This window comes from Suncus etruscus, chromosome 3, assembly GCF_024139225.1.
Source record: "Suncus etruscus isolate mSunEtr1 chromosome 3, mSunEtr1.pri.cur, whole genome shotgun sequence".
NCBI lineage: Eukaryota > Metazoa > Chordata > Mammalia > Eulipotyphla > Soricidae > Suncus > Suncus etruscus.
The window spans coordinates 84,396,878-84,410,553 of NC_064850.1; the positions used below are offsets into that span (position 1 = coordinate 84,396,878).

General features: G+C 37.4%; 1 protein-coding gene across 1 annotated transcript in view; it reads right to left on the bottom strand.

Annotated features, from left to right (window-relative positions):
* Positions 1-10,240: 10,240 nt before the first annotated feature.
* SMC5 (structural maintenance of chromosomes 5) overlaps positions 10,241-13,676 on the bottom strand; it is a 96,063-nt gene continuing 92,627 nt past the window's right edge. Inside the window, exons 23-25 of the mRNA XM_049770930.1 lie at positions 13,138-13,317; positions 12,961-13,056; positions 10,241-11,115 (exon numbers count right to left, since the gene is read on the bottom strand). Of these exons, the coding sequence (XP_049626887.1) occupies positions 10,975-11,115; positions 12,961-13,056; positions 13,138-13,317 (417 nt within the window). The 3' untranslated portion in view covers positions 10,241-10,974. The remainder of the gene's footprint in view (positions 11,116-12,960; positions 13,057-13,137; positions 13,318-13,676) is intronic.

The following is a 13,676-nucleotide window of genomic DNA, read 5'->3' on the forward strand; positions in this document are numbered from 1 at the left end:
CTAACAATGCACCTGAGACCTCTTGGCTCTTGTCCCCCATTCTTTCATATTTGTTTCTCCTTCACTCAATTTCTTTCCTTCTCCTTGCTATACACAAGCATATTAGCCACAGTACCATTGATATGCCACTCTTTTTAATGTTTTGAGGAATTACCAGTGCTTTCTATACAGATTGAACTTATTTACATTCTTTTTTTGGTTTTGTTTTGGGGTTACACCTGGAGGCTTTAGGAATTACTCCTGGCCCTGAGCTCAGAAATTGCTCCTGGCAGACTCAGCGGACCATATGGGACCAGGATCTGTCCTGTGTTGGCCACATTTAAGGCAAATGCCCTACCGCTGTGCTGTCTCTCTGGCCCCAACTGATTTACATTCTTACTAAGAGTTTATGAGGTCTATTTTTTGTTGTACCCTACCCCGGCTGTTGCCAGTCTTTCTAATACTACTAGGACACTTACCTTGTTGTGATTTTGATTTGCATTTCTTAATAATCAGTGATGCCAAACACTTTGTTTTCATTTATTTGTTGGCCATCTGTAAGTCTTCTTTGACAATGCATCTATTTAAATCTTTTGCTCATTTTAAAATTAGCTTTTTGTTTAGTTTTATGAGCTCTTTATTTTCCACATTAACTCCTTGTCAAAATTTTACTTTATAAAATGTGATTTACCACTGGTTTTCAATTTATGTGTGTTTCAGGAAGATAGTATAATAAAACAAAGCAACCATCACAAAACCCAGCATCCGCTCTTTAAAATTAGTCAGGTTCAAAAAATAAATAAGGGCCCGGAGAGATAGCACAGCGGTGTTTGCCTTGCAAGCAGCCGATCCAGGACCAAAGGTGGTTGGTTCGAATCCCGGTGTCCCATATGCGCCCCCCCCCCCCCCCGTGCCTGCCAGGAGCTATTTCTGAGCAGACAGCCAGGAGTAACCCCTGAGCATCGCCGGGTGTGGCCCCCCCCAAAAAACCCAAAATAAATAAATAAATAAGTCAGATTCAAGTGAATGTTTTAATCTGAATTTATTAGTCAATCCTCAATGCATTCTATTTCAAACAACACTGAACTTAATACTCACAATATTCTAATAGGAGAGACACAAACAGCATAAGGTTTCTATAAGAGGGTTGTATTCCTAGAAAGGAATACAAACACATTACTAAATTCCTCATTAGAAAGGTCACGCCAGTTTTACACTAACCAACAAGGCATGTTGTTGGTTATATTTCATCATAGGCTTATCTATTTGAGAATTGCCATTTCCTGTTCTTTCAGCCTAGACAATCTGCCTGAGTTCCCATACTATAGAGCACTTCCAAGGTTAGTGACTTTGGTCAAGTCAATTTAATCTTCCCGAAACTTCTTCATCGATAAATATTGTATTCATTTCTTAGTTTCTTCTTTTTTTTTTCATTTCTTAGTTTCTAATAAAGATGTGAGAGCATTACATAACAAGGAGGCAAAAAATATTTTTACATATTGTATATAGAAATAGGTCTTGTACCTTCCCTTCATTTCACTTCTATTCTTAGCAAAGCAATTGCTCAGATTTTATTATTGATCTACTTGCTTTCAGTCTCTTACACCATTTTCTCCTCTGCCCCTAAATCTGAGACAAATAAATCTTCCTGTATTCAAGTTCTAGTTGCATCATCCTTTGCTCATAAGAAGAGCTATACAGTCTTTTGGGACTGTATAGCTATATTAAGCTAGAGAAACCCCTGGGAGCTCAGTGGCCTGGAGCTCATGGGCAGCCTTATGTGGTCATTCAAGCACAGCTTGTGATGACTCCTGAGTCAGAAGCATCAGATGTGGCTCCAAACTAACAAAAGAGTATAAAAGTATTCTCTGAAAGTCTTTGAAACTTGTGTAATGCTTTCATTTTTATAAATGAATTTTTTTTCTTTTGTTTTTGGGCCACGGTGGTGCACAGGGGTTACTCCTGGCTATCGGCTCAGAAATTGCTCCTGGCTTGGGGGACCATATGGGATGCATGGGATTGAACCAAGGTCTCTCCTGGGTTAGTCACTTGCAAGGCAAATGCCCTACCGCTGTGCTATCACTCCGGCCCCTATAAATTTTTATAACATACTTTAGTATGTGTTTCTGCTAACTGAAAGAATCCAGAGGATTCTCACTTTAGTGACTAAAAGTAAGAATTGAAAATATTTAGCATGCTTTGCAGCAGCTGTTCTAGAATCAGAAAACACTCAGAGCCATGAGAATGACACCGTCAAGCTCCTTCTTTGGAACTACTTTATATAGACTGTGTACTTAGCATATGTCCTATTTTTATTATCATAGTGTTTTCAGCTTTGCATTATTTGGTATAATTTGGTAGGGGTCTGGGGGCTTTGCTTTGCATCTGACACTATTTTTTTTCCATATATATTAATGGCAATAGCAGCTCCAGATGCCATATCAGCTAACATTTCAGGGGAGGGGCAAAATATCTGTACTTCCCCCCACATAATCTAGCATCATTCCATTTTTTTCAGTGATTTTTCACCATTGTCTTGGCTTTCACAATTCTTTTTATTTGGGGGCTACACCAGGTTGTACTAAGGGCTTACTGCTGGCTCTGCCCTTCCTCAGGGATCAACCTGGCAGGGCTTGGGAGACTGAACCTGCCATGTACAAGGCAAGTACCCTACTTGTACTAACTCTCTTCTATAATTCTTTTAGAATATTCTGGCATATGAAGTGATACATACCGAGGTGTGTGCCTAGGACAGTCCAACAAGCACATCTTCTGATAACTCTGCCAGTCAGGTCGGTGGCTCAATGCTCAGGCATGAGAATGTGGTGCAGCTTGGACTGTAGAATTGAAACTATCTCAGCCACTCTGGAAGTACTCAGTGGCTTCCAGGGCCCATCCAGCAATTCTCAGGGCCTCTCAGAGCTGCTCTTGGCAGTGCTCAGGGGACAAAGTGGTGCCAAGGATCAAAGGAAGTTGGCTGCATTCTTTACCCATGTGAGTTTATCTGACCCTCTAATATTTTACATGGTCACTTGTAGTCAGTTGCCTTAAATAGTTTATAATTTTGTTTGGTTTTGGGTGATACCTTTGTTCCTCAAGTGTTACTCCTGGCTCTACACTCAAGGATCACTTCTGAGAGAGCTTGAGGGACTATATGGAATTCTGAGGATCAAATCCAGGTCAGCTGTGTGAAAGGTAAGCACTATACATGCTATACTATCTCTGTGGCCCAAGTTAGTTTGTAACTTTTTTGATTTAGGACCATACCCAGTATTCTTTAGGACTCTGTTATTGGGGGAGCAAGTGTATCAGGGATAAAAACCAGGTTTTCTGTATGGAAAGCATGCACTTAACCCACTGACCACTCCTAATTGTTTATATTTCATTTATTTACATTTTTAAGTTTTGGATCACAGCTGGCTGTGCTCAGGGCTTATTTCTGGCTCTGTGTTTAGGGATCACTTCTGTCAGGGTTCGAAGGATCATTGCTAGGAATTGAATCAGAGTTGGTTGCATATAAGACATGCACCTAATCTCTGTAATAGCTTAGCTCTTCAGTCCTATACTTCAACATTATGAACAGAAAACCCATTTTTAGAGAGTGGACTATACTGTCAATACATTTTTAAAATAAGCACAATGATTTAAAAATAGTTCTTAATCTGGTGGTTTGATATCTGCATATTACAAATGGATTCTTCCTGAGAAATTCAAGTTACTGTGCTAGAGCGATTAAAAGTAGGGGGCTTGCCTTGCATATGGCTGACCCATGTTCAAACCCTGGCATCCCATATGGTGCTCTGAGCCTGCTAGGAGGGATCTCTGATAGCAGAGCCAGGAGTAAGTCCTGAGTGCTGCAGAGTGTCGCCTAACACTCCCTTCCAAAGAAATTAAAGTTATCTTAGATGTATTACTAGATTGACTAAAATAATCAAATGTTTGCCTTTATCTGTAAACTAGGTATCTAGCAAAGTCTATAACCTTGCCCCATAAGATTCCCCTCCAATCTGCTTTTCCCCTCAGCCTTTTTACCTGATATTGGGTTTAAGGATGAATGATGCCTGGTTATTTGATGCCCATTTAGAGAAATTTTATTGTATCTGCTTTAAACCTTCATGCAGTGTGATCAGATCTCCCAAAACAACAGAGCTAGAATTTCAAACACCAAATTATTTGAACAGAATTATTTTCTGCTTATTTATAACAAATAATTAATGTCTGCATAAGAAGCAGAATTTGATCTAATGTGTTATGTATTCTCTTAACAGGTTGAGGAAATACCTATCTAACCCATGTTAAACTTAGGGATTCTGTTAATAAAGACCGCAAGCTGTACACAACAAAATTGTCCTGGGTTGACTGGGAAAAACTGGAGATACATTTTTAATGGCCTATCTCCCTCTTTCCTATAAAATATCCCATCATAGTTTGCCTGATGTTCTTAAAGGTCTACATGATTCTCATATTTCCCAATATTCTTTCCAGATCTGAGGCACGTCCCATCCCTTTCCAAGTCAATCTTCATGCCTATTCTGAAGCAGCTGGTAGGCTAAATTTCTGGACTGTATAATAATAATAAATGAACTCTAGCTATAATTCTAAAAAATAGAAAGGTTAAGTGCTGGAAGTAGATGTAAACAAGGAGAGAGAATATGCACAACAGAATAAACATGCTGCAATCACTGTCGGTATTAGGAAAAACGATGTTCATTCATACTAAATTACTGAGTACCTACAGTGTACGAATAAGCATTCTAGACTCTGGGAAAGTAGCAATCAATACAACAGACACTACCATCAGAAAACTCTACTGGAGAAGGCAAACACTAAATAAAATATGTACCGTATTTTCCGGCGTATAAGACTACTTTTGAAACAACAAAAAAAAAGTCAACTGAAAAGCGGGGGTCGTCTTATACGCTGAGTATATCCCGAAAAATGTTTCAATATGCCGCTAAACGAAAATTGTCTGAATATTGCCACAAAACGAATTTTCCAACTTGATCCTGCACCAATCACTGCCAGGCTGCTCGGACCGCCTCTCTAACTCAGCCAATCCAAGCAGGCTTTTTATGCATGCAAAGTAGACAATGTTCTGGACCCGAATCTACACTGTAAAAAGCCTCCTCAGATTGGCTAGAGTCAGAGAGGAAGTCTATTACAGTATAACCTTTGAATCTTTGCTTGTTGTGATTGGCTCACTGTGGTACATACAGTTGCAGCACAGGAACATTCTGTCTGATACAGCGAATATAGGCCTAAACCTATGTTTTAACTGCAAAATTAGGGGGTTGTCTGATACGCCCAGTTGTCTTATATGCCGGCAAATATGGTAATGATAAATAATGAGAAATGTTATAAGAAAAACAAAACAGTGGCTTGGGAATGCTTCTTTCGCTAACAATTGTGTAAGGAGAGGTGTAAGAATTTTGATGGCCATGATATCTCAAGATTTTGAGAAGTGTGATGGGAAGCTCAACTTTTTTTCCTCTGGAATCAATGCCAACAGACTGTAAAGTAACTGATTTCTCTCTTTGTGTGTATAGCAGACACTCCTGCTGTCTATCCTCTCTCTGAAATGTCTCAAAGTCTCATAGCTTATTCAGGCCAAGAACAAAGAAACATACCTTTTGTAGTGAAGGAGCTCAAAAATCTGGAGTGCACACAGGCCACTTAACCCCCACTTATGGACGTGTTGAATGTGATAAAAAAAGAGTACTCATGTTTTCCCTATGTTCTCTTTCTTGATTGATGGATATACAAATGCTGCTAAGAATTGAAGCAGTCATCTTGAACCATAAGAAGATCCCGTGCTGGGTCATAGGATAGCGGATAAAGTCTGTGTCAGCACATATCCAGTTTGTGGTCACTCCATAGTCCCACATGATTCCTCAAGCATTGCCAGCTGTGGCACTGGAGCTGTTAGAGGCAGTACTTCGACAGTCGATATTGCATGATAATATACTTTGAAGAGATGTAACCTCTTACTTCTAAAACAAGTGTAAATCAATATTGCGGCTCTTGGGGAAAAAAGCTAAATTTGATTTTTCAGTCCCATTTCTGCCATTTTACCAACAGTATAAGCATAAAAACAAATTATCCCCCCTCCAAAACCAAAATCCTAGCATTGATAACCCTCCATTTCTCCCTCTACAGAACAAGGTCATTCTGTGTAATAATATTTAAGAAAACACTTTAATGGTATAGCTTATAAAAGTTATTATAGCATCTGGTTTACAAAATAAGGTATTTAGGCTCACCAATGCTAGCCTTTAAATGATTTGTTTGGCTTATTATTGAAAAGGGTGGAAAGCATTAGAAAATTCTGTACAAGTTGGTATCTAATATTTGAAGGTCAAGAACATATCATATGGAACCAAACTAAGACCTCAAATATTATGAGAAATTTAAAGCATGGGATTCTTTCAGGATTCATTGGATAGTTTACCCCACATCTTTTCTTACACTGGGACAATCTGTTTCACTATTCCCAAGTGAACCTGGCAAGGATGACTGACCCTATGGGACCCCCCTGTCCCTCAACTTCTATAAATACAGACTTGAATGACTATCAACAGAGCATGTAAGCATGCCTTGGGAGAAAAAAAATAAAGGTCTGCTAACTAAAGGTATGTTAATATCTGTGGGAAGAGCGTCTTTCATGTTTGTTTGTTTGTTTGTTTGTTTGGTTGGTTGGTTTTTCGGGCCACACCCATTTGATGCTCAGGGGTTACTCCAGGCTAAGCACTCAGAATTGCCCCTGGCTTGGGGGGGACCATATGGGACTCTGGAGAATCGAACCGCAGTCCTTCCTTGGCTAGCGCTTGCAAGGCAGACACCTTACCTCTAGCTCCACCTCCGGCCCCGTCTTTCATGTTTTTAAACTGCATATAATGAACCTATTTGAAACAGTGAACCTCTCACATGAAGTTCTCTGAACAAGAGCTGTTTTCAGGCTCCAATCTATTCTTTTGAGGATAGTTTTTAGAATGACGCCAGCAGTCCAGTCTTATTTTTTTTCCCCTGGGGTAAAATAAAAAGCTTTAATGAGTTCAGACCCAGATCAATTCAATGGCCAGGAGTCTGCCAAGCAAGTGTAAGGCCTGGATTGAACCCCTTTGCTGCTCACATGAATTGAGTGTGTTCCACTATCTGGGATCCTCCATGCAACAAGAGCATGCAGTTTCCAAAACAATGCAACAAGGAATGTGTGAACATGTCTGGGGATGCATGCAGAACATGAACAGGAATGCAAGTCTGGCAAGCAGTTTAATTAGAAGCTTCATAAGCACAATTAGAAGGAGGCCAACTCTAATGCACATGTGCATGTATGAAAGTAAGTGTGCATTGATGCGTCCTTGGGCACCACAATTAGTTCAAAAACTCTAGTTAGTAGTCACCATAACTCTGTGTGTGTGTGTGTGTGTGTGTGTGTAAAGGGGGAAAATGCATTCTCAAATCTTTCAGTCAATTACAATAATGTATTTTGGAGCACTGAGTTACATCTCACCACTGAAGTTCTCAGGGGGCTAAAGAAATATAGGACAGGGGCTAAGGTGCTTGCCTTGCACATGGCTGGCCTGAGTTCAATCCCTGGAACCCCATAGGTTCCCCTAAACCCACTCAGAGTGAGTGACTATGAGGACCACAGGTGTGGCCCAGAACTCAAATAATAATGTTCCCAATAGGACTAAAAAATGTTCCAAAGTACTAAACCAAATACTGTAAAAAATAACACATGCAAATGGTCAACAGAGATATCTCCTATAAAACACTAAAATTTACTAACTGTAAGTACAAACTAGAAATATAAAATAATGTGATACAGAGCCGGAGAGAGAGCATGGAGGTAAGGTGTTCACCTTGCATGCAGAAGGACGGTGGTTCGAATCTTGGCATCCCATATGGTCCCCTGAGCCTACCAGGAGCGATTTCTGAGCACAGAGCCAGGAGTAATCCCTAAGAACTGCCAGGTGTGACCCAAAAATCAAAAAAAATAAAAAAAGTGATACAATGATGCTGTATCTTAATAAGCCTAGGTCCTTGAATATTCAAGAATGAAAATAGATCTGTATCCCCAATTTTCATTCAAAACTAACAGGCTTCTAGATTCTTGTCACAATGATAACATTAAAATTACTTTTCTGTAGCTGGCGTGACAGGACAGCAGGTAGGGTGCTTGCTTGCATGTGGCCAAACCAGGTTTGATCCCCGGCACCACATAATAGTACCCCAGCCCTCAAGGAGTGATTTCTGAGTGCAGAACCAGGAGTAACATCTGAGCATTGCTGGATATGGCCCCAAAAAACAAAAATTTTACTTTCCTTTGTAGTGGGTTGTTTGGGCCACACTCAGCTGTGCTCAGGGCTTACTTTCTGGTTTTGCGTTCTTGGATCATGACGTTGCTAGGGAGACTAGGAATTGAAACCGAATTGGCTACATACAACAAGCACCTTAGCTGCTATATCTTCTCTTCAGTTTCCATCACTTTTTTGTTGAGGTCTTAAAAGAGACCTAAAAGTATCTGGAGGAAAAAAAATAAAGAGGAAACACTTAAAAAAAACACTGTTCTGTAAAAAATTGATATTCAAAAGATATATCTTATAAAGACATATCTTCAGTAAAATAAAAATAAAAAAGATTCTTTTATTATTAATTTTTGGGGGGAGGGCCCCATACCTGGCAGTGCTCAGGACTTACTCCTGGCTTTGCACTAAGGGAACCATAGAGGATGCTGGGGATCGAATCCAGACAAACGTTTTACATGTACTATCATCTAGCCACTCAATAAGATTCTTCACATTTAAAGTATAAGAGCAGTTCTCATTTAAAATAATATATACCAGAAAGATATGAAAATATGCATTTATTACCAAGAAAGCATTTCCCACAGATAGCTTTTTTTCTTCCAGTTTCAGAGATAAAGGACAAAATACACTTCACACAGTAAGGAGTCATAATACAAAGAAAATAAGGACATGGTCAAAGACAATTTGAAAGCTGCAAGATATCTTCCCTTATTTTACTCTGAATACTCAAAATCTCTTAATAGACTCAGACAAATCAATAAATATTTGGTCATTAGAAATACTTGTCACATTATGTTTTTAAATATTTTAATAACCAAATCAGACTTTTATTTGAAGTTTTTGTAATTTCCATGTAGTAAAAAATTAACTTTTACAGAAAATATATGAAAGCTTTAAGTGGCTGAGACTATGATGTACTAAGCTTTATTTATTCTTTTAATAATATGCTTAAATAATACATAATTTGTCTTCACAGCTTAAAATTCAATGAAAAATAAAATATAACTTTGTTTAATAGAGAAATATAAATGTTTACAAACCAGGTATAGTTGCTGGCATACATAGGCTGCAACTGTCGATTTTTATTTTTAAACATCTAATTTTCCAGCTTCTTTATTGCATTGTTATTGATTATGTAGAAATAAATGACCAGCACTAACTTAGACAATAAACAAGACACCAGAAGCCGCATCAGTAAAGATATTTTGGTAGGAAATAAATGACAAAACATTTAGTAACAACTCTGATTTACCAATACGTTGCCAATTTTTTTCATATTTACATGACTTGCTCCACTAGTAAAAATGTCTTTAAAAATACTTTAGTAGTGCATGCATTAGGCTTAAGTGGCAGCTTTTTCTTTTAAATTTTTATAAAAGAAAAAATACCTTTTTAAAGAGATTGTTCAAGAGAGGACATAAATCATTACTTTTTGACCAAGTAAGAATATAAATTTCAGTGACTAAGAATATAGAAAATACAACTGAATGTAATTCTTCAATTTATACAGGCTACCAAGTTAAAAAGTTATGCCACTGATATCTTAGATCTGACTCAGGCTATAAAGCCACACATCCTTGGACTAATCTGTCATGTTTGAACATAGATTAGAATTTACTTGGCACTGTTAATTTGTGAAACCGGACATAAATATTTTTTTAAGCAGTTTTTTCACGTGGAAAGGAAAGTTTAAAAGTAGGATAATGGGACTGGGGCAGTCTCAACATTGTAGGAAATGATCAATAATTTCAAGTTCTAGAAACACTACGCGTTGAAACAAATTACTGCTTTCCCTCACTCTTTGCACAATACTGAGAAATTTTAAATATAAATGGTAGAAATCAGTAATATGAAATCTTAAGAAAATTTTACTAAAAATAATTATAAAAATGCTTTTAGAAATTCAAGATGTAAAATACAATCAACTTTAAATAAAAAAAACAAACCTACACTTTACAGGGTTATTCTTTAAAAACCCTTATCACTTGATTTTATTCTGTCAATTTGTTGTTTGTATTTTGTACCATCTAATAGCCACCTTGTGGCATAACAAAGTTCTGTTACCATTTTTGAACATATCACATATTTATTCCCCTTTGAGACACTAATACAAAATGACAGTATCAAGTTCCACCTAACTTTTCAGAAGGCCCATAAAATTCCATTTCCTACTGGAGATACATAGTCATCTTTTTTAATAGGAAAACAATGAACAGATCTGAGATTATTTTATACATTAGATTATACACGTCCGTATCAATTCTTAAAATTAAGATTAGGACAAAACTAACTTTTGAGACCTAGAGTCATCTCTAGATTCTAAAAGTATAATCAAAGTTACACATGGCAATTAAAGCTTAAGAGAGTTATGTCAACTAAACTAGTGACTGATAACCCTTCTCGATTGTACCTGTGATTTTAAATCGCAAGTACTTTTTTTCATGGGAAGCAATGGACTCAGGGCCCAAATGTTAAGGACTCAAGTTCAACAAAGAAAATAAAGTTTTAGCACTCAGTGATGATCAACAGTAAGAAGTTATTATGGTCGCTATTCACAACTCATTGGTATTTAACAGCAGGTTTCCAAAAATAACTCTTAGTCAATCGCCATTTATTCAGCTGAGCTATACTTATAAACAGGATAAAACAGAAAAATTCCAAAGTCTCACCCTTGAGGTACTTTTATTTAAGAGGGCTGAGTAAATGTAATACGGCGTCGCCGCCTTTGGAAAGCCTTTAAATTCCATCTGTTTGGTTCCAGCATGTGAGGGCCATTGTAGACAAATAATACTGTCATCTTCTCAGTATAAGGAAGATTTTGCAGTAGCTGAAAGTGTTAAAACAGGCAAACTATAATACACAGTTCCTATTTACATGAGATTTTTGTTTACTAAGTTCTGAAAATATATACCATATTTTGAGAGAAAGGTATGTTCACATGGTTTGTATTAGTCATAATTTTTCTATTCTTTCAAGCTGAATTTACTGTGCTTAATTTATCAATTAAACCTTACCTCATATATATATGATACATATGGTAATATATATCAAATGTATATGATATCTATATGGTAACAACCTTCAATATACAATCTGCATACAGGTCAGGAAAGTACTGGGATGCCTTGGAATGCATCTCCTATACATCTGCGTGGGTGGGTGATTGCTATAAGAAACTATGCTGTTTTTATTTTTATTTTTTTCCTTTTTGGTTTTTGGGTCTTTTTTGGTTTTTGAGTAACCCAGGGCTCTATGCTCAGAAATTGCTCCTGGCAGGCTTGGGGGACCATATGGGATGCCGGGATTCGATCTACCATCCTTCTAATGCAGGGCAAAGGCCCTATCTCTATGCTATTTCTCCAGCCCCAACTATGCTGTTTTAATAATGTTTTTGGAGCTAAATCCCAATCTTACATATCAATAGCCAAACATTTTATTTGTAAATTAATGAAATTATTATAAAGCTCTCTTGCAACCCAACATATCTTGGGAGTTGTTAATTCTCTATAAGTTCAGACAACTAGCTTCCTAAGTAGACATTTTAATTCATTTTCCACATCACCTCTCAAATCTATGGTCAGAGTCTGGTAGCTTCAACAGTGTGCTGAGAGGTTTAACTTATAGATCCAAGTTTTTATATAAACAATAGAGTGAAAACAGATCTGACTATTCCATAGTATAGCTATCAGATGATTATACTGCTGAATAAAAACCTGAAGATGGGGTCTCCAATAGCATGAATATTTTGGTAAAAAGGAGAACTCTGATTTGACACATTAATCTTTAAGTGCATCTATTGATTGCTTAAAATGTTTGAAAGCTTCTCATTGTGATGCTTTAACTTTCAATTCTGTTATTAAAAATGATAATAGTTTTTATTGAAGTGTATTTATAAACAAAAAAATCATGGGGAAACCCAATTACAAACATGTTTGTAACCATAGTGCTTAAATAAAGAAATCTTAATAAATATAAAAATAATAAATAATATAAATAAAAATAAATATATATATATATATAAATATAAATATAAAGATATTTGGGCCGGGCGGTGGCGCTGGAGGTAAGGTGCCTGCCTTGCCTGCGCTAGCCTAGGACGGACCGTGGTTCGATCCCCCGGCGTCCCATATGGTCCCCCAAGAAGCCAGGAGCAACTTCTGAGCGCATAGCCAGGAGTAACCCCTGAGCGTCACAGGGTGTGGCTCAAAAACCAAAAAAAAAAAAAAAGATATTTATGAACTCCCTGGAAAAAGTGGTGCGAAGTAAAAAAAGGCGAGAGATAAGAAGACCTTTGTAGAAATATGAAGAGGGCTAGAATTTTAGTTTGCACTCTTCTGTCATCTTTTACTGCACAAACAGGAATTTCTCTAGAAGAAATGCCAAGCAAGGAGGAAATCTCAGTTCTAGAACATAAAGCTAAGTCTACAGCACTTTTCCTTCTGATAATGAGGTTTCTCATTAAGTGTACTGATGAAACTTTCCCCTTTAATTGGTATTTATTACTCTTAACCCGTTAGTTCTTATTTGGAGAATGCTTCTGCTTCCATTTACATACTGGGTCAAAATTTGCTACATGAGAGGTGGAGATGGGGATATAAAAATAAAATCTGCTACATAATTAAGGCACAACATTTCTTGAGTATATGAACAATTTTAGGTTAATTACACCTACCTTTGGTGTAATAAAGAAGTACTGAGATGTGTTTTCTTTACAAGCAGTATTTACTACCATTTCAAAAACTCTCCGTTCATTGATTGGGTCCATTCCCTAAACAACAATAATGATTACAATTTAAATCTTATTGTTTCTATCAGACAATGAAACGCAAGAAAAAGAACAAAACTCTACCTGGTTGATTTCATCAACTACTCTGAATGGACATCTATTAAGTTCTTGAAGTGCCATCAGATATAACATGGTAGAAACACTTCTTTCACCTCCACTTTGATGATGAGGAGTTAATTCATGCAGCTGAGTACTACTGCGGAATTTGACTCGAATTCGAATCCCGTATTTATCATAGTCTTCCTGTAAAGTATTAAAAATATAAAAGGTGAGTTTCCTCCAGTACTATTCTTTCCTTCTTTTGGGGGATATGTGACATCATTCTGTGCTTAGAAATTACTCCTGGCAGGCTCAGGACCACATGGTATGCCGCCTGGGTTGGCCAATGCAAGGCAAAGGCCCTGCTCACTAGCGCTATAGTATTCCAGCTCCTCTAGTACTTTCTTATATTAACCTTTAAATAACTATTCTTATTTTTTTTTATTCATATTTTTTGAGGGTGTCACACCTGGCAGCGCTCAAGAACTCCTGGTTCTGCACTCAGAAATCGCTCTTGGCAGCTGAGGGAACCACATGGGATGTTGGAATCGAACCACTATCTG